At 43.3% G+C, this 24,532-nt stretch overlaps 2 protein-coding genes across 3 annotated transcripts in view; both read right to left on the bottom strand.

Moving 5' to 3' along the window:
* The window catches only part of jak2b (Janus kinase 2b), a 43,865-nt gene extending 23,758 nt beyond the window's left edge, over positions 1–20,107 (bottom strand). Inside the window, exons 1-5 of one of the 2 annotated variants that reach the window (XM_021605568.2) lie at positions 19,382–20,107; positions 19,196–19,271; positions 16,934–17,179; positions 11,677–11,800; positions 11,439–11,556 (exon numbers count right to left, since the gene is read on the bottom strand). In XM_021605568.2, coding sequence (XP_021461243.1) covers positions 11,439–11,556; positions 11,677–11,800; positions 16,934–17,165 — 474 coding nt within the window. In that variant the 5' untranslated portion in view covers positions 17,166–17,179; positions 19,196–19,271; positions 19,382–20,107. The remainder of the gene's footprint in view (positions 1–11,438; positions 11,557–11,676; positions 11,801–16,933; positions 17,180–19,195; positions 19,272–19,381) is intronic. The other variant, XM_021605570.2, reaches the window with a different exon arrangement.
* Positions 20,108–20,941: 834 nt separating this feature from the next.
* On the bottom strand, positions 20,942–23,837 carry lcn15 (lipocalin 15). Its single transcript, XM_021605575.2, has 7 exons — positions 23,666–23,837; positions 22,943–23,082; positions 22,556–22,632; positions 22,100–22,210; positions 21,879–21,980; positions 21,676–21,701; positions 20,942–21,568 (listed from the first exon to the last, which is right to left on the bottom strand). Exons 1-6 carry the CDS (start codon positions 23,756–23,758, stop codon positions 21,676–21,678), a joined length of 549 nt encoding a protein of 182 aa, XP_021461250.1. The 5' UTR covers positions 23,759–23,837; the 3' UTR covers positions 20,942–21,568.
* Between the last annotated feature and the right edge of the window lie 695 nt (positions 23,838–24,532).

Consider the following 24,532-nt stretch of genomic DNA (forward strand, 5'->3'; position numbering starts at 1 on the left):
CGTGACTAACAGAAATGGAATAATGTGTCCCTGAACAAAGGGAGGCTCAAAATCAAAAGTAAGTCAGTATCTGGTGTGGCCACCAGCTGCATTAAGTACTGCAGTGCATCTATTCCTCATGGACTGCACCAGATTTGCCAGTTCATGCTGTGAGACGTTACCCCACTCTTCCACCAAGGCACCTGCAAGTTCCCGGACAATTCTGGGATCCAACAGGTCCCAGACGTGCTCAATGGGATTGAGATCCGGGCTCGTCGCTGGCCATGGCAAAACACTGACATTCCTGTCTAGCAGGAAATCACGCACAGAACGAGTAGTATGGCATTGTCATGCTGGAGGGTCATGTCAGGATGAGTGTACAGGAAGGGAGGAGGAAGTCTTCCCTGTAACACACAGCGTTGAGGTTGCATGCAATGACAACAAGCTCAGTCCAACGATGCTGTGACACACCGCCCCAGGACATGACGGACCCTTCACCTCCAAATCGATCCCGCTCCAGAGTACAGGCCTCGGTGTAACACTCATTCCTTTCGACGACAAACGCGAAACCCAACCAACACCCCTGGTGAGACAAAACCGCGACTCGTCAGTGAAGAACACTTTTTGGCAGTCCTGTCTGGTCCAGCGATGGTGGGTTTGTGCTCATAGGCGATGTTGTTGCCGGTGATGTCTGGTGAGGACCTGCCTTACAACAGGCCTACAAGCCCTCAGTCCAGCCTCTCTCAGCCTATTACGTGCAGTCTGAGCACGGATGGAGGGATTGTGCGTTCCTGGTGTAACTCGGGCAGTTGTTGTTGCCATCCTGCACCTGTCCCACAGGTGTGATGTTCAGATGTACTGATCATGTGCAGGTGTTGTTACACGTGGTCTGCCACTGCGAGGATGATCAGCAGTCCATCCTGTCTCCCTGTAGCGCTGTCTTAGGCGTCTCTCAGTACGGACATTGCAATTTATTGCCCTGGTCACATCTGCAGTCCTCATGCCTCCTTGCAACATGCCTAAGGCACATTCACGCAGATGAGCAGGGACCCCGGGCATCTTTCTTTTGGTGGTTTTCAGAGTCAGTATATACAGTGGGGCAAAAAAGTATTTAGTCAGCCACCAAGTGTGCAAGTTCTCCCACTTAAAAAGATGAGAGGCCTGTAATTCTCATCATAGGTACACTTCAACTATGACAGACAAAATGAGAAGAAAAAAAATCCAGAAAACAACATTGTAGGATTTTTTATGAATTTATTTGCAAATTATGGTGGAAAATAAGTATTTGGTCAATAACAAAAGTTTCTCAATACTTTGTTATATACCCTTTGTTGGCAATGACAGAGGTCAAACGTTTTCTGTAAGTCTTCACAAGGTTTTCACACACGGTTGCTGGTATTTTGGCCCATTCCTCCATGCAGATCTCCTCTAGAGCAGTGATGTTTTGGGGCTGTTGCAGGGAAACACGGACTTTCAACTCCCTCCAAAGATTTTCTATGGGGTTGAGATCTGGAGACTGGCTAGGCCACTCCAGTACCTTGAAATGCTTCTTACGAAGCCACTCCTTCGTTGCCCGGGCGGTGTGTTTGGGATCATTGTCATGCTGAAAGACCCAGCCACGTTTCATCTCCAATGCCCTTGCTGATGGAAGGAGGTTTTCACTCAAAATCTCACGATACATGGCCCCATTCATTCTTTCCTTTACACGGATCAGTCGTCCTGGTATTCTTTGTAGAAAAACAGCCCCAAAGCATGATGTTTCCACCCCCCATGCTTCACAGTAGGTATGGTGTTCTTTGGATGCAACTCAGCATTCTTTGTCCTCCAAACACGACGAGTTGAGTTTTTACCAAAAAGTTATATTTTAGTTTCATCTGACCATATGACATTCTCCCAATCTTCTCCTGAATCATCCAAATGCTCTCTTGCAAACTTCAGATGGGCCTGGACATGTACTGGCTTAAACAGGGGGACACGTCTAGCACTGCAGGATTTGAGTCCCTGGCGGCGTAGTGTGTTACTGATGCTAGGCGTTGTTACTTTGGTCCCAGCTCTCTGCAGGTCATTCAATAGGTCCCCCCGTGTGGTTCTGGGATTTTTGCTCACCGTTCTTGTGATCATTTTGACCCCACGGGGTGAGATCTTGCATGGAGCACCAGATCGAGGGATATTATCAGTGGTCTTGTATGTCTTCCATTTCCTAATAATTGCTCCCACAGTTGATTTCTTCAAACCAAGCTGCTTACCTATTGCAGATTCAGTCTTCCCAGCCTGGTGCAGGTCTACAATTTTGTTTCTGGTGTCCTTTGACAGCTCTTTGGTCTTGGCCATAGTGGAGTTTGGAGTGTGACTGTTTGAGGTTGTGGACAGGTGTCTTTTATACTGATAACAAGTACAAACAGGTGCCATTAATGCAGGTAACGAGTGGAAGACAGAGGAGCCTCTTAAAGAAGAAGTTACAGGTCTGTGAGAGCCAGAAATCTTGCTTGTTTGTAGGTGACCAAATACGTATTTTCCACCATAATTTGCAAATAAATTCATTAAAAATCATCCTACAATGTGATTTTCTGGATTTTATTCCCTCATTTTGTCTGTCATAGTTGAAGTGTACCTATGATAAAAATTACAAGCCTCTCTCATCTTTTTAAGTGGAGAACTCGCACAATTGGTGGCTGACTAAATACTTTTTTTGCCCCACTGTATTAGCAACTGGGACTGAGGAGCAGGCCGTTTACTCTGGGCACCTTTCATCCAAGCTACTCAATACTGCCCCTGCAGCCATAAGAAGTTAAACCCTTTACAATGAAGATCTGTGAAGTTATTTGGATTTTTACGAATTATCTTTGAAAGACAGGGTCCTGAAAAAGGGACATTTATTTTTATGCTGAGTTTATTTTGTATCGGGTAAAAGGGATCTTGAAGAAGGCTATCACTCCATTTTGCACTTAATTGGAGCCAATGTCCTCCTACAATAGGACAATGACCCAAAGCACAGCTCCAAACTATGCAAGAATGATTTAGGGAAGAAGCAGTCAGCTGGTATTCTGTCTATAATGGAGTGGCTAGCACAGTCACTGGAGCAGCTTGATCTTATGTGAGTAAGAAGTGCCCATCAAGCCAATCCAACTTGTGGGAGGTGCTTCAGGAAGCATGGAGTGAAATCGCTTCAGATTACCTCAACAAATTGACAACTAGAATGCCAAAGGTCTGCAAGGCTGTAATTGCTGCAAATGGTTGATTATTTGACAAAAGCAATGTTTGAAGGACCCAATTATTATTTCAATTAAAATTCATTATTTACAACCTTATAAACATCTTGACTATATTTCCTATTCATTTTGCAACTAATTTCATGTATGTTTTCATGGAAAACAAGGACATTTCTAAGTGACCCCAAACTTTTGAATGGTAGTGTATCTCATAAACATTGCATAATAAATTCCTCACCTTTTCTTGTCATGTACTGTCATGTTGTCTTGTCTCTGTCCTTTCCCTTCACCCTGTCTCCCTCTGCTGGTCGTGTTAGGTTACCTTTTCTCCCCCGCTTTCCCCCAGCTGTCCCTTGTCTCCTCTAACTACCCATTCACCCCGTTCCCCACCTGTTCCCTTTTTCCCTCTGATTAGGTCCCTATATCTCTCTCTGTTTCTGCTCCTGTCCTTGTCGGATTCTTGTTTGTTTGTGTCATTCATGCCTGAACCAGACTGCCGTCATGTTTGCTGTAACCTTGTCCTGTCCTGTCGGAATCTGCCGGTCCATCTGAGCCTACCTATGTTTGGTAATTAAAGAAGCTCTGTTTAAGTTGATTCGCTTTTGGGTCCTCATTCACGCACCGTAACAGAAGAATCCGACCAAGAATGGACCCAGCGACTTCGGATCCTCTCCACTCAGCCGTCGAGATCCAGGGAGCGATGCTAGGCAGACACAAGCAGGAATTGTCTGCTGCTCGACATGCCGTTGAGACCCTGGCCACCCAAGTCTCCAACCTCACAGAACAGGTTCACCATCTCCGCCTCGATCCACCGGCCACTTCCAGGGCTTTCGAATCTCCGGAGCCCAGAATCAATAACCCGCCGTGTTACTCTGGGGAGCCCACTGAATGCCGCTCGTTCCTCACCCAGTGTGATATTGTGTTTTCTCTCCAGCCCAACACTTACTCCAGGAGCACTGCTCGTGTCGCCTACGTCATATCTCTCCTTATTGGACGGGCTCGTGAGTGGGGCACGGCAATCTGGGAGGCAAGGGCTGAGTGTACTAACCAGTATCAAGACTTTAAGGAGGAGATGATACGGGTTTTTGATCGATCTGTTTTTGGGGAGGAGGCTTCCAGGGCCCTGTCTTCCCTATGTCAAGGCAATCGATCCATAACAGACTACTCTATTGAGTTTCGCACTCTTGCTGTCTCCAGTGGCTGGAACGAGCCGGCCTTGCTCGCTCGTCTTCTGGAGGGTTTCCGCGCAGAGGTAAAGGATGAGATTCTCTCCCGGGAGGTTCCTTCCAGCGTGGATTCCTTGATTGAACTCGCTATTCGCATTGAGCGACGGGTTGATCTTCGTCACCGAGCTCGTGGAAAGGAGCTCGCGCTCTCCGTCGCCTCCCTCTCCGCATCACTACCATCTTCCTCTGCCGGCTCGGGTGCTGAGCCCATGCAGCTGGGAGGTATCCGCATCTCGACTAAGGAGAGGGAACGGAGAATCACCAACCGCCTCTGTCTCTATTGCGGTTCCGCTGGTCATTTTGTCACTTCATGTCCAGTAAAAGGCCAGAGCTCGTCAGTAAGCGGAGGGCTACTGGTGAGCGCTACTACTCCTGTCTCTCCTTCAAGATCCTGCACTACCTTGTCGGTCCATCTACGCTGGACCGGTTCGTCAGCTTCCTGCAGTGCCTTAATAGACTCTGGGGCGGAGGGCTGTTTTATGGACGAGACCTGGGCTCGGGAACATGACATTCCTCTCAGACAGTTAAAGGAGCCCACGGCCTTGTTCGCCCTGGATGGTAGTCCTCTCCCCAGGATTCAGCGTGAGACGCTACCTTTAACCCTCACTGTTTCTGGTAATCATAGTGAAACCATTTCTTTTTTAATTTTTCGTTCACCTTTTACACCTGTTGTTTTGGGCCATCCCTGGCTAGTTTGTCATAATCCTTCCATTAATTGGTCTAGTAATTCTATCCTCTCCTGGAACGTCTCTTGTCATGTGAAATGTTTAATGTCTGCTATCCCTCCTGTTTCCTCTGTCTCTTCTTCACAGGAGGAGCCTGGTGATTTGACAGGGGTGCCGGAGGAATATCACGATCTGCGCACGGTGTTCAGTCGGTCCAGGGCCACCTCTCTTCCTCCACACCGGTCGTATGATTGTAGTATTGATCTCCTTCCGGGAACCACCCCCCCCCCGGGGTAGACTATACTCTCTGTCGGCTCCCGAACGTAAGGCTCTCGAAGATTATTTGTCTGTAGCTCTTGACGCCGGTACCATAGTCCCCTCCTCCTCTCCCGCCGGAGCGGGGTTTTTTTTTGTCAAGAAGAAGGACGGGTCTCTGCGCCCCTGCATAGATTATCGAGGGCTGAATGACATAACAGTGAAGAATCGTTATCCGCTTCCTCTTATGTCTTCAGCCTTCGAGATCCTGCAGGGAGCCAGGTTTTTCACTAAGTTGGACCTTCGTAACGCTTACCATCTCGTGCGCATCAGGGAGGGGGACGAGTGGAAGACGGCGTTTAACACTCCGTTAGGGCACTTTGAATACCGGGTTCTTCCTTTCGGCCTCGCTAACGCTCCAGCTGTCTTTCAGGCATTAGTCAATGATGTCCTGAGAGACATGCTGAACATCTTTGTTTTCGTTTACCTTGACGATATCCTGATTTTTTCACCGTCACTCCAGATTCATGTTCAGCACGTTCGACGTGTCCTCCAGCGCCTTTTAGAGAATTGTCTTTTTGTGAAGGCTGAGAAGTGCACTTTTCATGCCTCCTCCGTCACATTTCTCGGTTCTGTTATTTCCGCTGAAGGCATTAAGATGGATCCCGCTAAGGTCCAAGCTGTCATTGATTGGCCCGTCCCTAAGTCACGCGTCGAGCTGCAGCGCTTTCTCGGCTTCGCGAACTTCTATCGTCGTTTCATCCGTAATTTCGGTCAGGTGGCAGCTCCTCTCACAGCCCTTACTTCTGTCAAGACGTGCTTTAAGTGGTCCGTTTCCGCCCAGGGAGCTTTTGATCTCCTCAAGAATCGTTTTACATCCGCTCCTATCCTTGTTACACCTGACGTCTCTAGACAGTTCGTTGTCGAGGTTGACGCGTCAGAGGTGGGAGTGGGAGCCATCCTTTCTCAGCGCTCCCTCTCTGACGACAAGGTCCACCCATGCGCGTATTTTTCTCATCGCCTGTCGCCGTCGGAACGTAACTATGATGTGGGTAACCGCGAACTGCTCGCCATCCGGTTAGCCCTAGGCGAATGGCGACAGTGGTTGGAGGGGGCGACCGTTCCTTTTGTCGTTTGGACTGACCATAGGAACCTTGAGTACATCCGTTCTGCCAAACGACTTAATGCGCGTCAGGCGCGTTGGGCGCTGTTTTTCGCTCGTTTCGAGTTCGTGATTTCTTATCGTCCGGGCTCTAAGAACACCAAGCCTGATGCTTTGTCTCGTCTCTTCAGTTCTTCAGTAGCCTCCACTGACCCCGAGGGGATTCTCCCTGAGGGGCGTGTTGTCGGGTTGACTGTCTGGAGAATTGAGAGGCAGGTAAAGCAAGCACTCACTCAAACTCCGTCGCCGCGCGCTTGTCCTAGGAACCTTCTTTTCGTTCCCGTTCCTACTCGTCTGGCCGTTCTTCAGTGGGCTCACTCTGCCAAGTTAGCCGGCCACCCTGGCGTTCGGGGTACGCTTGCTTCCATTCGCCAGCGTTTCTGGTGGCCCACCCGGGAGCATGACACGCGTCGTTTCGTGGCTGCTTGTTCGGTCTGCGCGCAGACTAAGTCCGGTAACTCTCCTCCTGCCGGCCGTCTCAGGCCGCTTCCTATTCCCTCTCGACCGTGGTCTCACATCGCCTTAGATTTTGTCACCGGACTGCCTTCGTCAGCGGGGAAGACTGTTATTCTTACGGTTGTCGATAGGTTCTCTAAGGCGGCTCATTTCATTCCCCTTGCTAAGCTTCCTTCTGCTAAAGAGACGGCACAAATCATCATCGAGAATGTTTTCAGAATTCATGGCCTTCCGTCAGACGTCGTTTCGGACAGAGGTCCGCAATTCACGTCTCAATTTTGGAGGGAGTTTTGCCGTTTGATTGGGGCTTCCGTCAGTCTCTCTTCCGGCTTTCACCCCCAGTCTAACGGTCAAGCAGAACGGGCCAATCAGACTATTGGTCGCATCTTACGCAGTCTTTCTTTTCGCAACCCTGCGTCTTGGTCAGAACAGCTCCCCTGGGCAGAATACGCCCACAACTCGCTTCCTTCGTCTGCGACCGGGCTATCTCCTTTTCAGAGTAGCCTCGGGTACCAGCCTCCGCTGTTCTCGTCTCAGTTCGCCGAGTCCAGCGTCCCCTCCGCTCAGGCTTTTGTCCAACGTTGCGAGCGCACCTGGAAGAGGGTCAGGTCTGCACTTTGCCGTTATAGGGCGCAGACTGTGAGAGCTGCTAATAAGCGTAGAACGAAGAGCCCTAGATATTGTCGCGGTCAGAGAGTTTGGCTCTCCACTCAGAACCTTCCCCTTAAGACGGCTTCTCGCAAGTTGACCCCGCGGTTCATTGGTCCATTCCGTATCTCTCAGGTCATTAATCCTGTCGCAGTGCGACTTCTTCTTCCGCGATATCTTCGTCGCGTCCACCCGGTCTTCCATGTCTCCTGTGTTAAGCCCGTTCTTCGCGCCCCCGCTCGTCTTCCCCCCCCCCCCCCCCATCCTTGTCGAGGGCGCACCTATCTACAGGGTCCGTAAAATCTTGGACATGCGTCCTCGGGGCCGTGGTCATCAGTACCTAGTTGACTGGGAGGGGTACGGTCCTGAGGAGAGGAGTTGGGTTCCCTCTCGGGACGTGCTGGACCGTGCGCTGATTGATGATTTCCTCCGTTGCCGCCAGGTTTCCTCCTCGAGTGCGCCAGGAGGCGCTCGGTGAGTGGGGGGGTACTGTCATGTACTGTCATGTTGTCTTGTCTCTGTCCTTTCCCTTCACCCTGTCTCCCTCTGCTGGTCGTGTTAGGTTACCTTTTCTCCCCCGCTTTCCCCCAGCTGTCCCTTGTCTCCTCTAACTACCCATTCACCCCGTTCCCCACCTGTTCCCTTTTTCCCTCTGATTAGGTCCCTATATCTCTCTCTGTTTCTGCTCCTGTCCTTGTCGGATTCTTGTTTGTTTGTGTCATTCATGCCTGAACCAGACTGCCGTCATGTTTGCTGTAACCTTGTCCTGTCCTGTCGGAATCTGCCGGTCCATCTGAGCCTACCTATGTTTGGTAATTAAAGAAGCTCTGTTTAAGTTGATTCGCTTTTGGGTCCTCATTCACGCACCGTAACATTTCTGTCCACGATGAGTTAATATTCCCGAAGTAGCCATTCAACAAATGACCATGCACACCTCATTTAATTGAGCCTATTAGATAGGCCATTATAATTTCAAGTTTTTGCTCTATGCATCTGACAGGGAGCATGGCTTAGAACATCCAGTATCAATTAACAGTTGATATACAGGTGATATTTTGCATTGAAGTGTGTAGGCTGCCACTGTAAGTAAGCCTACTGTAGTTTACAATGTTTCAGAATTGGCTAGCAGTTCAGCATATTAAGGTTCGGGAAAAAGTGAATGCAAAACATTATTGAAATCAAACTATCTGTTTACAGGTCCACAAGAATTTGCAATTGTTTTTGCCTTTCAGCAAATGTCACTGCAGAAAAAAACATTCTGCCAACACCTCTAAACGACATCTCTTACTAGGCTACTTCCTTTACCGTCTTGCCCTAATTCCAATACTTCCAAAGTATACAGCAAATAAGGGAGTTATTGTCACCATAAAAGTTGAATGATGTGCGTTTTTCAGGCGGCGTTATAATGCTCCTTCATGTGCGTAGTTTTATGACAGGTCTAATTTATAGCGGCAAACATGCATATGTATGGTGTGCGCCAAACGTATGAATCTCAATATTTCTGTGCGTGTGCAGTCTTTCCAGAAAAGCAGCATGCAGATATTTAGTGTTAAATTTACCCAACGGTTATAAATGAGGCCCCAGAGCACCGTGTCACTGAAGCAGATTTCCAGGGTATAAATCCATATAATCCTGAGAGTTCAGCCCCAGTCATATCACAGTCTCAAGATACCTGGGTTCACCTCTCCTCTTTTCCATTGAGGCACATTGGAAGTTGCATTGGAGAATCTCCAATCTAATTTGACCCCAGACCTAAAATTAGCTTGGCAAATTTAAGGTGTTAGTTGGTTTATCTCAATGTTATATCCTCTAAAAAATAAACTTTCTATTAAATTGTGGCTTAATAGATAATTCATGTTTTACAGAATGGGTGGACAGTATGGGCACCTCTAAATGGATTCACTGACTGGACAAATGATATCAAAGGCCTAAAGAAAAGAACAAACAGATCAGGCTACATGAAGAGGTGGTAAATAAATTAAAAATAGCTTTGTGTATGTGTGATCATTTTGAAATGGTCTCTTATAAGAAAAGACACAAATCTATAGATTACAGTAAATCTGTGTCCTCAGCGATTAAAATAGTCTCCCTCTCTACTTCCGTGATAAAGACATGTTCCAATCAGCACTAAACCATACACTGTAGACGTCACTCAACAGTAAACATCCCAAACAAAAATATTGATGGCCAAACAGGCATCGCCCATCAGCAATGTCAGGCGGGTGTAGAAATTCTTCATTTTATCATGCAACTTCCCTAATAGGGGGCCCTTATCAAACGCAGTTGGAACACGCTCGCATTCCACGGCTGATGTCTCGATATATACAGCGCATTTGGAAAGTATTCAGACCCCTTGACTTTTTCCACATTTTGTTACGGGTACAGCCCTATTCTAAAATGGATGAAACTGTTTTTCCCCCCTCAATCTTCACACAATACCCTATAATGACAAAGAAATCTCAGGTTGCAAATGTTTTTTCGCAAAAAAACCCAGAAATATTACATTTACATATGTATTCAGACATTTCACTCAGAATTTTGTTTTAGCACCTTTGGTAGCAATTACAGCCTCGAGTCATCTTGGGTGTAACACTACAAGCTTGGCACACCTGTATTTGGGGAGTTACTCCCATTCCTCTCAGCAGATCCTCTCAAGCTCTTTCAGTTTTTGATTTGTTTAAAAAGTTTGAAATATCCAATAAATGTCGTTCCACTTCATGATTGTGTTGTTGTTGATTCTTCACAAAATAATACAGTTTTATATCTTTATGTTTAAAGCCTGAAATGTGGCAAAAGGTCGCAAAGTTCAAGGGGGCCGAATACTTTCGCAAGACACTGTATATACAGTGTGTGAAAATGAAGTAAGACTAGAGAGGTAAAGCAATAAATAGACCATAGTGGCGAAACAATTACAACTCAGCAATTAAACACCGGAGTGATAGATGAGCAGAAGACGAATGTGCAAGTAGAGATACTGGAGTGCAAAGGAGCAAAAAATAAACAACAATATGGGGATGGGGTAGTTGGGTGGGCTATTTACAGGTGGGCTATGTACAGGTGCAATGATCGGTAAGCTGCTCTGACAGCTGATGCTTAAAGTTAGTGAGGGAGATATGAGTCTCCAGCTTCAGTGATTTTTGCAATTCGTTCCAGCCATTGACAGCAGAGAACTGGAAGGAAAGGTGGCCAAAGGAGGAGTTGGCTTTGGGGGTGACCAGTGAAATATACCTGCTGGAGCGCGTGCTACGGGTGGGTGCTGCTATGGTGACCAGTGAGCTGAGATAAAAAGCGGGGATTTACCTAGCAAAGACTTATAGATGACCTGGAGCCAGTGGGTTTGGCAACGAATATGAACCGAGGGCCAGCCAACGAGAGCATACAGGTCGCAGTGGATCGGTGATGCTTAATGTTAGTCTGGAAGGAGAGTTTACAGTCTAACCAGACACCTAGGTATTTGTAGTTGTCCACATATTCTAAGTCAGAACCGTCCAGAGTAGCGATGCTAGACGGGCGGGTAGGTGCAGAAAAAGTGAAGTGGTCTGAAAACTTTCCGAAAGCACGATACATACAGACAGTACAACAGTCTGACAGCAATACTGATACTTCCTCAAGGATATAGCTAGTCAATGTTCTTATCGCAGATACCGCTTGGCTAAAGTAAATGTCAGCCAATCAACCACCATTGTTTTTCCACAGCATTATTGAAGGAATAAGGCCACATGTGCACCAATGGACAAACGTGTGCTTCGGTGATCAAATCTTAAGAAACATCATCACAGTGAAGAGTGAGACAATTTGCTAGATTGCCTGGTTCCATATGTTACAGACAGACTCTTACCTGGGCAAAGAGGTATGCCATGACAAAGTCATCGAGGACAGGACTCTCAGAGCCCTTGGTGACTCCATACCGATATGCCCTCGTAGCTCCACTGCTGTACCAGCCAGGGAAATAGTACCTGAGAGACAGAGAGCGAGAGAGACAGACAGAGAGAGAAATTAATAATGTATAATTAGAGAGCGTGAGATCTAGCGAACAAAAATGCAGAAACCATGAGCACAGAAAACACTACACATACCTTATTCTGAAGACCATGTCTTCATTGGCATATTCATCTAGCTGGAAGACATGGTTCGGGGGGAACCACATGCCGTCTCTCTCTCTGAAGAGCCCAAACAGGCTGCAGTACAGAGGCGACACACCTAAAGAAGAGTGGAGACAGGAGATTCATCATGAGATAGCATGCATTGTGCTTATGAAGCACTTTCACGGTACACATTTTTAGTTTCAATAACTAGGTTCCATCCAATTGGCGACAGAATTTCATGTGAATATTCTAAAATCCTCATTAAGAAAATACGCACATTTTCCCACCAGTGGTGTTTCCAACAAACATACTTGTTGCGGATAAAAATCAGCGTGTGAAGACCAATGCTCCCTCAAATATTTTTCCATCACTGAGCAAATTTCAGGTCTGCTCTAAGTAAAATCTTACATTGTGAAAATTCTGTGCAACTTCCAGCGTTTACTGCGAACATTGACTCTGTACCCGCTTTAAGTTACCATTTTAATAGTGGCTATTTGATCATCATGTAGGCCTACCAGAGTTGCCTTCCATAAAAAACTATGGAAAATGCACCCCATAACATTTTAACTTGTAACTTTTAACTTGTAGGAAGCGATCACTCCCTTTTTGCTGACTACAAATGATCTATAACTGGGCTAATAGCTCTCACTAACTAGTAAAGGATATGAACTAAATTTGCACGTGGCTTAATGCAGCTCTCGCTTTGCTCTCAAAACAAGCGCATCTACTCACGACCTCTCATGCTGTAAACACAATCCAGTTCCAAGTACAGTGCCTTGCGAAAGTATTCGGCCCCCTTGAACTTTGCGACCTTTTGCCACATTTCAGGCTTCAAACATAAAGATATAAAACTGTATTTTTTTGTGAAGAATCAACAACAAGTGGGACACAATCATGAAGTGGAACGACATTTATTGGATATTTCAAACTTTTTTAACAAATCAAAAACTGAAAAATTGGCCAAGACCAAAGAGCTCTCCAAGGATGTCAGGGACAAGATTGTAGACATACACAAGGCTGGAATGGGCTACAAGACCATCGGCAAGCAGCTTGGTGAGAACGTGACAACAGCTGGTATGATTATTCTCAAATGGAAGAAACACAAAAGAACTGTCAATCTCCCTCGGCCTGGGGCTCCATGCAAGATCTCACCTCGTGGATTTGCAATGACCGTGAGAACGATGAGGAATCAACCCAGAACTACACGGGAGGATATTGTCAATGATCTCAAGGCAGCTGGGACCATAGTCACCAAGAAAACAATTGGTAACACACTACACCGTGAAGGACTGACGTCCTGCAGTGCCCGCAAGGTCCCCCTGCTCAAGAAAGCACATATACATGCCCGTCTGAAGTTTGCCAATGAACATGTGAATGATTCAGAGGACAATTGGGTGAAAGTGTTGTGGTCAGATGAGACCAAAATGGAGCTCTTGGCATCAACTCAACTCGTCGTGTTTGGAGGAGGAGGAATGCTGCCTATGACCCCAAGAACACCATCCCCACCGTCAAACATGGAGGCGGAAACATTATGCTTTGGGGGTGTTTTTCTGCTAAGGGGACAGGACAACTTCACCACATCAAAGGGACGATGGACAGGGCCATGTACTGTCAAATCTTGGGTGAGAACCTCCTTCCCTCAGCCAGGGCATTGACAATGGGTCGGGGATGGGTATTCCAGCATGACAATGACCCAAAACACACAGACAAGGCAACAAAGGAGTGGCTCAAGAAGAAGCACATTAATGTCCTGGAGTGGCCTAGCCAGTCTCCAGACCTTAATCCCATAGAAAATCTGTGGAGAGAGCTGAAAGTTCGAGTTGCCAAACGTCAGCCTCGAAACCTTGACGGTTTGGAGAAGATCTGCAAAGAGGAGTGGGACAAAATCCCTCCTGAGATGTGTGCAGAGCTGGTGGCCCACTACAAGAAACGTCTGACCTCTGATTGCCAACACTTTTCTGTATTCGTTGACTGTCTCTCTCTAGTCATGGTTTTAAACGTTTTGAAATCTCACAGTATCAATTTTGCTGTAGCCTGTAACATTACTGTAGACACGGTAATCTGAGCTATCCAATTGGCCAATGGTAAACCTATAGTGCACTTGATTTGCTCTTTGGGCCCGCCGGGAAGAAAGAGATTGTACCTTCAGATACATGAAATGGTTAAAATTGCAACAGTTTGCCTGACCGGCACGCAGCACAGCTCAATCAGGTGCACATACCGCCAACTTCCCGAGACTAATACAAAAAAATAGAAACAAGTCTTTATCGTTTTTTACAGAAATGTTTGGCGATTGACTAGGAATGCATTGGATCAACAAGGCGATCGTAATCAACCGGTTGGTGACCACTGCTCTAGAAAGTTGAGAGAAATTCAATCTCAGTGCTTCTTCTCTCTGTGAGCTGATATTTCTGCAAGGGCAGTCTCGGGGCACGCGCGCAGTTTAGAGGGAACATTGGTGATGACGTAGCGCACACAAAATGTTTTTTTTTTTGCTAAAAATCTAAAGTTAAGTGTTTCCATTACATTTTCAACTCTACTGATAGTTTAGCCACAAAAACAGTTATGTTAAATAGCAAATGTGCCAAATCTGGTCTTGGCATGTGTGCCTAATAAACTGCATGGTTTCCAATTTCGAGACGTAGTATTTTAAAAATCTATTTTAAAAATCTACTTAGTCTCAAATAAATAATGAAACATGTTCAATTTGATTTAAATAATGCAAAAACATAGTGTTGGAGAAGAAAGTAAAAGTGCAATATGTGCCATGTAAAAAAAGCTAACGTTTAGGTTCCTTGCTCAGAACATATGAAAGCTGGTGGTTCCTTTTAGTCTTCAATATTCCCAGGTAAGAAGTTTTAGTTGCAGTTATAGGAATTACAGGACAATTTATCTCTATATCATTTGTATTTCATATACCTTTGACTATTGGATGTTCTTATTGGCACTATAGTATTGCCAGCCTAATCTCGGGAGTTGATAGGCTTGAAGTCATAAACAGCGCTGTGCTTCAAGCATTGTGAAGAGCTGCTGGCAAATGCAAGAAAGTGTTTTTTGAATGAATGCTCACGAGCCTGCTGCTGCCTACCACCGCTCAGTCAGACTGCTCTATCAAATGTCAAATCCTAGACTTAATTATAATAAACACACAGAAATACGAGCCTTGGTCATTAATATGGTCATTTTGAAAACAAAACGTTTATTCTTTTAGTGAAATACAGAATCGTTCCGTATTTTATCGAACGGGTGGCATCCATAAGTCTAAATATTGCTGTTACATTGCACAACCTTCAATGTTATGTCATAATTATGTAAAATTCTGGCAAATTAATTACGGTCTTTGTTGGAAAGAAATGGTCTTCACACCGTTTGTAACGAGCCAGGCGGCCCAAACTGCTGCATATTCCCAGAATCTGCTTGCACAGAACGCAAGAGAAGTGACACAATTTCCCTAGTTAATATTGCCTGTTAACATGAATTTCTTTTAACTAAATATGCAGGTTTAACAAATATATATACTTGTGTATTGATTTTAGGAAAGGCATTGATGTTTATGGTTAGGTACATTGGTGCAACGACAGTGCTTTTTTTCGAGAATGCGCTTGTTAAATTATCACCCGTTCGATGATAAGGCACCGCATTGATTATTTGCAACACAGGACAAGCTAGTTAAACTAGTAATATCATCAACCATGTGTAGTTAACTAGTGATTATGTTAAGATTGATTGTTTTTTTTATAATATAAAGTTAGTTTAATGCTAGCTACTTACCTTGGCTACTTGCTGCACTCACGTAACAGGTGGTCAGCCTGCCATGCAGTCTCCTCGTGGAGTGCAATGTAATCGGCGACCAAAAATGCTGATTGCCGATTGTTAATCGGCTATGCCGATTAATCGGTCGACCTCTAAACCTCATAACATATCAAAGTAAACTTTGAGTCACGTGATGAGTTGATAGTTATTATACGATGGTTTCCACCACCATTTCTCAACAAAAAAATGTACCGACACAAAAAGATCCGACCATGTCGAACGAACAAATGATCTTTCAGCATTTATAGAAATTGTGCCGAAACGCCCGGTTTACATCACAGTATATAAAAAAAAGTCACGACAGCTGTATGACTTTACTCGCATAAAAACTGTGGATGGAAACATGATTCATTTCACAAGAACATTGCATCTTTCATCAACATTTAGGAGACCAGATAATGCACTGTGCCTTGAGTCTTACTAAAAAGCTTGAAAAGGATTTGAATGTTACCATAATAAAATGTTCTACCTACAGGGTCACCAAAAGGTCATTAAACACAAGACCTGTATTTGAGCCGTTGGAACTTGGGACATATTCCAACAAACGTACCTGTTGCCGTTTGCTTAAAGGGCAATTGTGAAATGTTTCAACCGCATATTCATTATCTCCTGCACCAAACCAGTGTCTACATATGTTAAAACAGCATGTCTGTATGATATGTGATTAAAAAGATGAGAAGGTAGGTCTTAAAAATATGCTTCTCTGTGACATCTCAGGGTAGGATTAAAAGTTTTTTTTTAAATGTAGAAATGTGCATTTCACATACTGTATGTAGACACTTATTTCCAGCCACTGTTATTGTGCTGGAGATAATGAAAATGAGGTTGAAAAGTGGTTGAATTGTCCTTTAAAATGTCCCTCATGTTTTGCTTTTCAATAAATCTTGTGGGCATTTAAAAACATGCGGGTTAAGTTTCTCCTCGCTGACATTTTTTTGTTGTCGCACATTTTTATTGACCATTGGGAGTGCAGCTTATGTCAGAACTCACTCAACCTTAGTTATTATATTTTACGCGTCCATGACAACAGCACATAAAGGTAGACAGGCTGGAACAAAGTGTATAATATAGTTTATTTTTGCAATCAACCAAGACCATAACCTCTGTGTCTAGTCCTCTATGTCTGAGCTAGTACAAAGTACATTAACTCAATGAGCATGTTAGTTACATGGTGATCCTAATAAAATACTGTACCAAAATACCATTCAAACCCAATTCCCTCTATCCCTTTTCAGTGCAAATGCAACAATGCATTTTGGTGCAGAAAGGACACCTCATGCCAAACCCACAGGACCTAACCAAAAACTATGATTTTAAGTTATTAAAGTTACAAGTCTACAACTAGAGTCCAGAGGTCTTCTTGGCCAGGTCACTAAGTGAGGACAAACTCATGACCGTTATCATGCTGTTTTGAAAGAATTTGACTGGTACTCACTGCACTCCTTCGCTGCATTGACACACAGTTGCTCGACTACGTAGTCCCCCGGTGGGTAGCTGAGGGGGGTTGAGTCTAGCCCAGCCAGGCTGCTGTGGTAGAGGTGGACCCGCAGCACCGGAGCAGCGGTTGGCCTGGACCCCCGAGGCTCCCGGTGAGCAGTCCCGTTCTGGTGCACAGGGACCGGAGGGCATGAAGCCGTCTCCATGTCCAATACAGAGACACCGGCCATCCGCAATCAGCTGCCTGCATTGAACAGCAGACGGGGAAAGAAGAAGAAAAGGGAAGGTGATGAGTTATTTTGTCAGACAATACAAGACAGGTTAGTTAGAGCATTTTGAAAGCAGTACAGCCAGTGTTGTTCCACCATACTGCGGAGCATCTCATGTTTTGATTAGCGTAGCAGGGAAACCGTGAAACAAATGTCTGCAGAGAGCTACAATACAGAGGGGCCCATTGTCAGCGTGTGCTACAACTGTCTGCAATCAAGATCTCCGAATTCATCTCAATGACAGATAGTAGTGGCAGTCAAAGAAATTGAGCATAGAAGCGCAACAGGCTAGCACACAACTTTTCAACTGCCCGGCAGGCAATAGAGGGGTTTCATAACAAACAAACATATAACCTTGAAACAAAGATGCCTTAGAGCAGAGGAGCGCCTTCTTCTGTTGATGACTGGATGTTTTGGTCTATTGACTACTGTAAATCCTCCACCAGTACCACCGGAGTTCACACACACTGTACACACACAACCTCCTGACACTGCCTGTGGGCCCGGAGATGAGCAGCTCATGATAGGACTGCCCTACTCAATTAACACAAACACTTCGACCAAAGCAGGAGTTAAGCCCTTGGCAAAGTTTTGAGCTGAGATGAATAACTTCTGATCGGAAGAAGTAAATGACAAAAGCTGCCTCTGGGCAAAAGCTTGTAATATGATTACAGAGAGGAGCACAAGACCTTATAATGGGGCTGAATCAAAATCACAGAAGACTGGTGTATAACACCATCAAGAGTTTGTATAAGGCTATTACTTATCAAAGAAAAACCTTTGTTAGCAGCTTTGGAGTAACTGTTGTGAAGATGCAGGCCTTATCATTCCTTTACATAATATTACAACTTTCCACAGTATATCTGTGCTGGCTTGGAAGCAATCTGAACTGGCTATCGCCTACAGCTCATCACAGACACAAGGAGCAAATGTTCACCACACTGCAAAGTGAGTGCATGTAATGTGAGCTAAAGGGAGGTGGATTTTTATTTAATTTTTGTACCTTTATTTAACTAGGCAAGTCAGTTAAGAACAAATTCTTATTTTCAATGACGGCCTAGGAACAGTGGGATAACTGCCTGTTCAGGGGCAGAACGACAGATTTCAACCTCGTCAGCTCTGGGGTTTGAAATAACGGTCAATTAGAGTTTCAAAACATGGGCAAACCCAAATCCTTGTGTGCCTATGTTGCATGAGTACATGCAGAATCGGTAATGTCATTGACTCATGGTCTCTTGGATCTTCATGGTGACAGGGTGTATTGAGTGATTTCAGTGCCAACAGAAACTGTATTTGAATTAAATATTTTCAATGTGTATAAGATATTGCACTTCATTCAATACATCGATTTTTTTAAACTGAATTGAATGAATATTGCATTCAGTTTTAGTGAAGTGCAAATTATGTTTGAGTGAATTGTAGGCTGTGGCAGTGAGGGTTACCAAGAGACATCACCCAGGCCGACACTGCAAATAATGTGTGAGTGACTCAAGGTGTCCAGATATATATTAATTACCTAATGTTACACCTATTCATTACTAGATGTAAAAAAAAAAAAAAAAAAATCAGTCCATACTTTACTGGGTATATACGTAGCTAGCTAGTTATCGCGCAAGAGTTACGCCCCACTTCCGGTAGAAATGGGAGCAATAACCTCTACATCAGCACAGAAAACTTGTGTAGAAACTGTTAACCACCATACAATTCAAACAGAAAACACATTATGCATAAAAACAAATGAGAAATGTGTGCCTGACAACTTGCTTTCAAGCTTATTTAGTTGGCTAATGTTAGCGAAACAATTAGTTAACTAGTGTTAGCTAGTAGCTAAGTAACCTGTTGACGTCAGCTAGTTATCAAGGCCCAGTTTGCTAGCTACTAGCAAGTATATGCTATTGTAATGACAAATGATGTATGATGTATAGCTAGTGGAACAAATGTCGTCTTGCAATTCAACTTGAATATGGTGACAATATTCGCTTCGACTTTACCGTAACAACGTTAGTCAGCTAGCTTAATGTAGCTTTCTAGCTCGGGTCAACTCAATCTTACGGGCTGCACCTACAACTTCAGAAAATACAAATCAATACCATGTAAAGTTACTGTACAGTGCGTGACATTTGTATACCTACTAGCGTTAAAAGTGTTGCGTTAGCGTAACGCGTTATAGAACTTACTCGGTTGTTGACGCCAGTCAGCTACCGTTAGCCCACTTAGCTAGCTAGCAGGGCGAGTTTACAGCTTGCTTGTCAACGCCAGGTCCGATCCAATTCTTGTAAATCAATCTTTGCCAGATGAAAATTCATTTATCAATGTATCTCAAAATAGTGTCTCTCTCCATTCTTCCCCTTCACGAAACAAAAAAAGTACAGTAGCGAGGACTAACGTTAAGCTAAGATGTTATGTTCTTGTCGTCAGGCTAACTAGCTATCGAATCCATGTAGCTACACCACAGTTTACCCGAAACGATTTATCTAGCCTTAACAGTTAGCTAGCGAATATAGCTATCTAGTTAACTTGCATTGTTACAGTACCGTTAGCTTGGCCAATAACATTAGCTAGCGGACTGGTAGAAAGTGGCTAGCAAGCCAGCTGGTCAGCTCTCCGAGTCTGATCCCCAGTGCCAACCCCCGGCTAGCTAAACTAGCTAACAGGCTAAGTTTTCAAAAGCAGGCACAACTTGTCAAGCTCCCACAGCGCTATCAACCCCGTTATAAAGACAACGTTATGTCGAAAACAGTTTCTAAACTACAATTTAGTTAATACCAGAAAAATAAGAATACGGCATAAGGTAACGTTAATAGCTATCCCAGCAAGTCAGCTAGCAGTATTATGTCAGTTCTAGCTACCACCCTTATGGAGATCTGCATAACAGTAACACCAGCCAATTGTAGCTTTAAACTAAACTAGCCAGAGAGGACGAAATTGACGAGCTGTGAGTGAAGGCCATCTATGTCAGTTATTTGCCCTGCTTTTGAAGACTATCTCGTAAGTTCTACTTTGTTTCGATGATAAACCCTTGCCGTTCAATTTCTATATCTATGTCAATTTCAATTAAAAAAAATTCTTAGGCTGGCCAAATGTTGGAACACATTTAGTCCAAAATGTCCATTCAATGGAACTGATACCCATAGGAAGGAACCACAATTTTTGTAAATTGACAAATATTTTATAAAACAGTTTTGTTTTCATTAGCGTTCTGTGCCCTATATTACTGTGTTATATGTGTTATCCACTGACTAACGTTGTAATTGTTTAGTTCAGGTTAGAAAGGGATAGCTAAATGGCCTAATTGAGTTTCACAGTGTACAGTTACTGGCCTCTGATATCTAGCATCAACCAAGGTGTCTGGAGTCTAGACCTTTATAGTGTAAACTCAGTCATGCTCTATAACCCCAATGAACTGTTCAAACCCTTATCCCATTCCCAGCTGTTCCCCATAATTTGGTGGAAAGTGCAACATGGAGTGTCATCACAGTCACTCTGGCCTTGTTGGAAGCCGTTTTGTGTTTGCATTTTCAGCATACCACCTAAAAAGTGAAATAGTTATTATAAGTGTATTAGCCCATTAGTGCACTTGGTATAACTATGGATTTATTGGTTCAAGCCCTAGAACCAAGTTGTTTCCCTTCTACAGGTCCACTCTTTTTCACACAGTGTCTATGGATCTATTATGGGAAGACATTTCTTAAAAAACTAAAATCATGGGCTATACTGAAATTGAATGAACACTGACACAATTCTTAAATGGCTTTATTAAGACCCACTAGAGGGAGCTGAAATGGTTTGGTAAAATGTGGGGCAGATCTGCTCAAGTACAATTAGACAAATTAGACAAAAAAAAAGTTCATTTTTTTGTTTTCACCAGGCAAGAAGTTCCCTCAAGGGAAAAATAAAGTTATTCTATTCAAAATCTTGTTTATTGTTGATTTCTGGACCTGTGTATACAGTATAAATTGCTTACAGAAAACCTGAGATTTAAATAGAAAGGTTTAATGATGTAAAGCGATGTTGAGTGGTTCAGCAATAATGTTAAGCAGGCCTCTATTTTCCCCTCAGGTAATAGGGTTATATTGATAGCTTCCAATGTCAACCTTCAAGACATTTCAACCCACTATCCCATATTAAATACAACAGATTCTTCATGTACAACACGTGAGGCAGTGACGTATATGAGTAATATGACTCAGACTTTTTATAGAGTATGGCAACAGTTCTCTGTATATTCAATAGTGTTATTGTACAATACATGTATGTAAAGTAGAGAGCGAAACAGAAGACCCAGGATATGTAAGGGTGATGCGCTCCTATCTTGGTCCAGTATGATGGTGTGGAGTTCTTTAACCAATGTTTGCTGTTAGGTCCTTAAAAAGTGAGCAGATTGTATTATATAAAAAGCAGCACACAGAAACGCTCAGAAAACCCCATTGCTATAGAAATGTTATTCTCATTTAATGTAATTTCTACTCACTTAATGCCCGCAATCAGAGCAGGGATCTGTATAAGTAGTAAAATGAAAAAATGAAAATAACAAAAGGTGAAATTTTAAAGCATAACATAACACATTTAGTAATTTTTTTAAACTGGGACAATGATTATATACAGTTCAATGGCACCAGTCCAAGTCCTACACTACAAACACAGTTTGTGCTGTGTTTGATCAGTCATATTTACCTACGAACGATGGGGTCAGAATGGAGTCTGCAGAGAAGCCCAGAGACAGAGAATAGTTTCTAAATCTCTCCACCAATTCTTTTCTCAGCGTTGGAGAGCGACCTTAAGAAAAACAGAGTGGGAAATATTGATTAAAACATACTTTTTTGATCATGACTAGAATAACTGTAGGAGTAAGGGGATCCACATGAAAAAGGCAATTCTGTATGTAAAATCTTTACCATAAAGAGACACCTGGGAGAATTCTTTCACAATCTTCTTGTATTTCACCACCAGACCATATTCAGTGTAATTGCTCTCTACCACGGTGATGTCCTTCAATATCTGATGGCCTGTCAATTAGGTAATTTGTTAGTTAGAATACTTTATGGTTTGAAATGGTTTATCTTTACAGGCTCAGGACATGATACCATAAAGAAACAAATGAAACCGCACAGCAACAAAAATAGCACAGATAATAGTGGATCAGCAAACTTCATCATACATTGAAACACAAATGGATTATGGGAAGGGTTAGGGTTAGAATCTAGCATACATAAGAAACGGATGTCTGTACTCCCCCTCCCACTGCTGTGTCAACATCGGCGTGTCTATTTCTACATTTACCCCATACTGTACTGTGTCTCCTCCCTCATACCATCTCCTCTAACCAGCTCGAGACAGGAAGCACAACTTACGGTCACTAAAGTAGTTGAACTGGCCTGGGAGGTCAGTCTTCTGGTAGTAGTACACACGACACATGCAACCTTTTAACCTGACAACAGGAAATTGAGTTGGGTTATGGGTTTGTGTGCTGCAAGTATTTATAACATGTATTAATAAGTATGAATACACATATTATAGTGTTTACTTTTACTACTTGAGTATTTAAGCATTTATAAAACATAAGCATCTATAAGCATTGATAAGCATTTACAATGGCCTATTACTGAAAGTCATAAAGTCAGTATAAAGTTTATCCCAGTGTTAACTTATTGACTAATATGTGTAATGTTCCTAATAACTACAATGTTTTTATTTGTTGGAGTGTAGATCTCATTTAAAAGACAAAATAGGGTAAATACCCTGTCCCCCATATGGTTAGGTTGGCATTGCCATCCATATCAGAGGTTACATTCCCATTGGAGACCTGCACATAACTTCTCCATGGCACAAATTCTGGCGAGTCATATGCCAGGCCAACACGATACCACTGTCCTGAAAACTGAGCAAATCACTAAGAATTTTAATAAAGACAATACATTATTCCCTACAACATTAAATAGGGAAATAAAATCCTTCCATCAAAATCCATCAAGTATAGTAATAACACAATTCAATAACACAATTGTGTGTTTTTAAATATATAGTGACATGAGAACAGCATTGTTTAAAATGAAGAACACATATTAATAATTGCTTTAAAATAATATTTCAGGGTACACGTTACAATACATGCTCACAAAACAGGATTCAAAACACACAAAAAGACCAATCTTATGTAATGGTCTAAACAAACAACAACAAAGTTGAAATTCCACTGTTCTTTGACCTCACTACTGTTTGTTTTTCAATTCAGTAACTTTTCTGATTCAAACAAGAATTTCCATATACTATGGTTAGACACAGACATTTACCATAGATACATTACATTTAGTTAATCAGATTTCAGAGGATAAATAAAATGGTCAAAAGCAGGTATTTAACAAAGAGTAAAACCTGTAAAAAAAAGATCAAAGAACCACAGTGCTTTTATCAGAAAAAAACAGACTACCACAGCACATTGACAAATATACCATTGTTCTCACCCTTTGTAGATCAAAGTCCTGTTGTGGATGAATATCAGCATTGATACACTGAGTCCATAGCATCACGCTGAAGACGGTCACCACTAAAAACATGATGAACAAATAGAGAAATACAGACCCTGTTGTGAGACCAAGCAGGTAGAATCAAATAGATAAGTGGGAGGTCTCCTGGATGTGGACCTTTATATCTTCCTCTAAGTACTTGGAAATGTTCCTAATGCCGCCTTCATACTCACCTGCCACCAATTAGGTAATTGCACATTCCTGTACCCTGTGGGTAATGCATATTCACTTTTCAAAGGTTAAAGTAGTGATGGGAATACTGAAACATACCATATTGTCCAACAAAAAAAGATAAGGTTTATCAGAATGTAACTTCCACATTGTAATGATGCATCTACAGTCTTTTAACAGAGGTGATAAATTATGCCCAACATAATGGAGACTCATTCCTAATGTGAGGCCAGGAAACAAAGAAGCTGACATTTCCATTCAGTTGAAAGGATTTAAAACATGAGACGACATACTGAATAACCTCAGAAAATGTTAATGACATTAAAAGTGTAGAAGTCAAAATGGTCTTACAAGTTTATACAAATGTAAGATGGGAAATAAGGCAGATAATTGCAGGTGTAGGTGATCAAAAGATCCACCACAAGTTTGAGAAAAGTCTCTCAAGGGTTAGTCACACACTCATGTCATTGCAATAGCAATTTCATGTAGTCTTATTAAAATCACTTTATTCAATTATACACTTAGTCGACTTCTGCTTTTATCCCAACCCCTCCGACAGACACACAGGTTGGAGGGGGATGTACACCGGGCGCCCATGGAGCAGTTGTTGTGCTCAAGGGCACAACAGCAGGC

Source organism: Oncorhynchus mykiss, chromosome 6 (genome assembly GCF_013265735.2).
Source record: "Oncorhynchus mykiss isolate Arlee chromosome 6, USDA_OmykA_1.1, whole genome shotgun sequence".
Taxonomy (NCBI): Eukaryota; Metazoa; Chordata; class Actinopteri; order Salmoniformes; family Salmonidae; genus Oncorhynchus; species Oncorhynchus mykiss.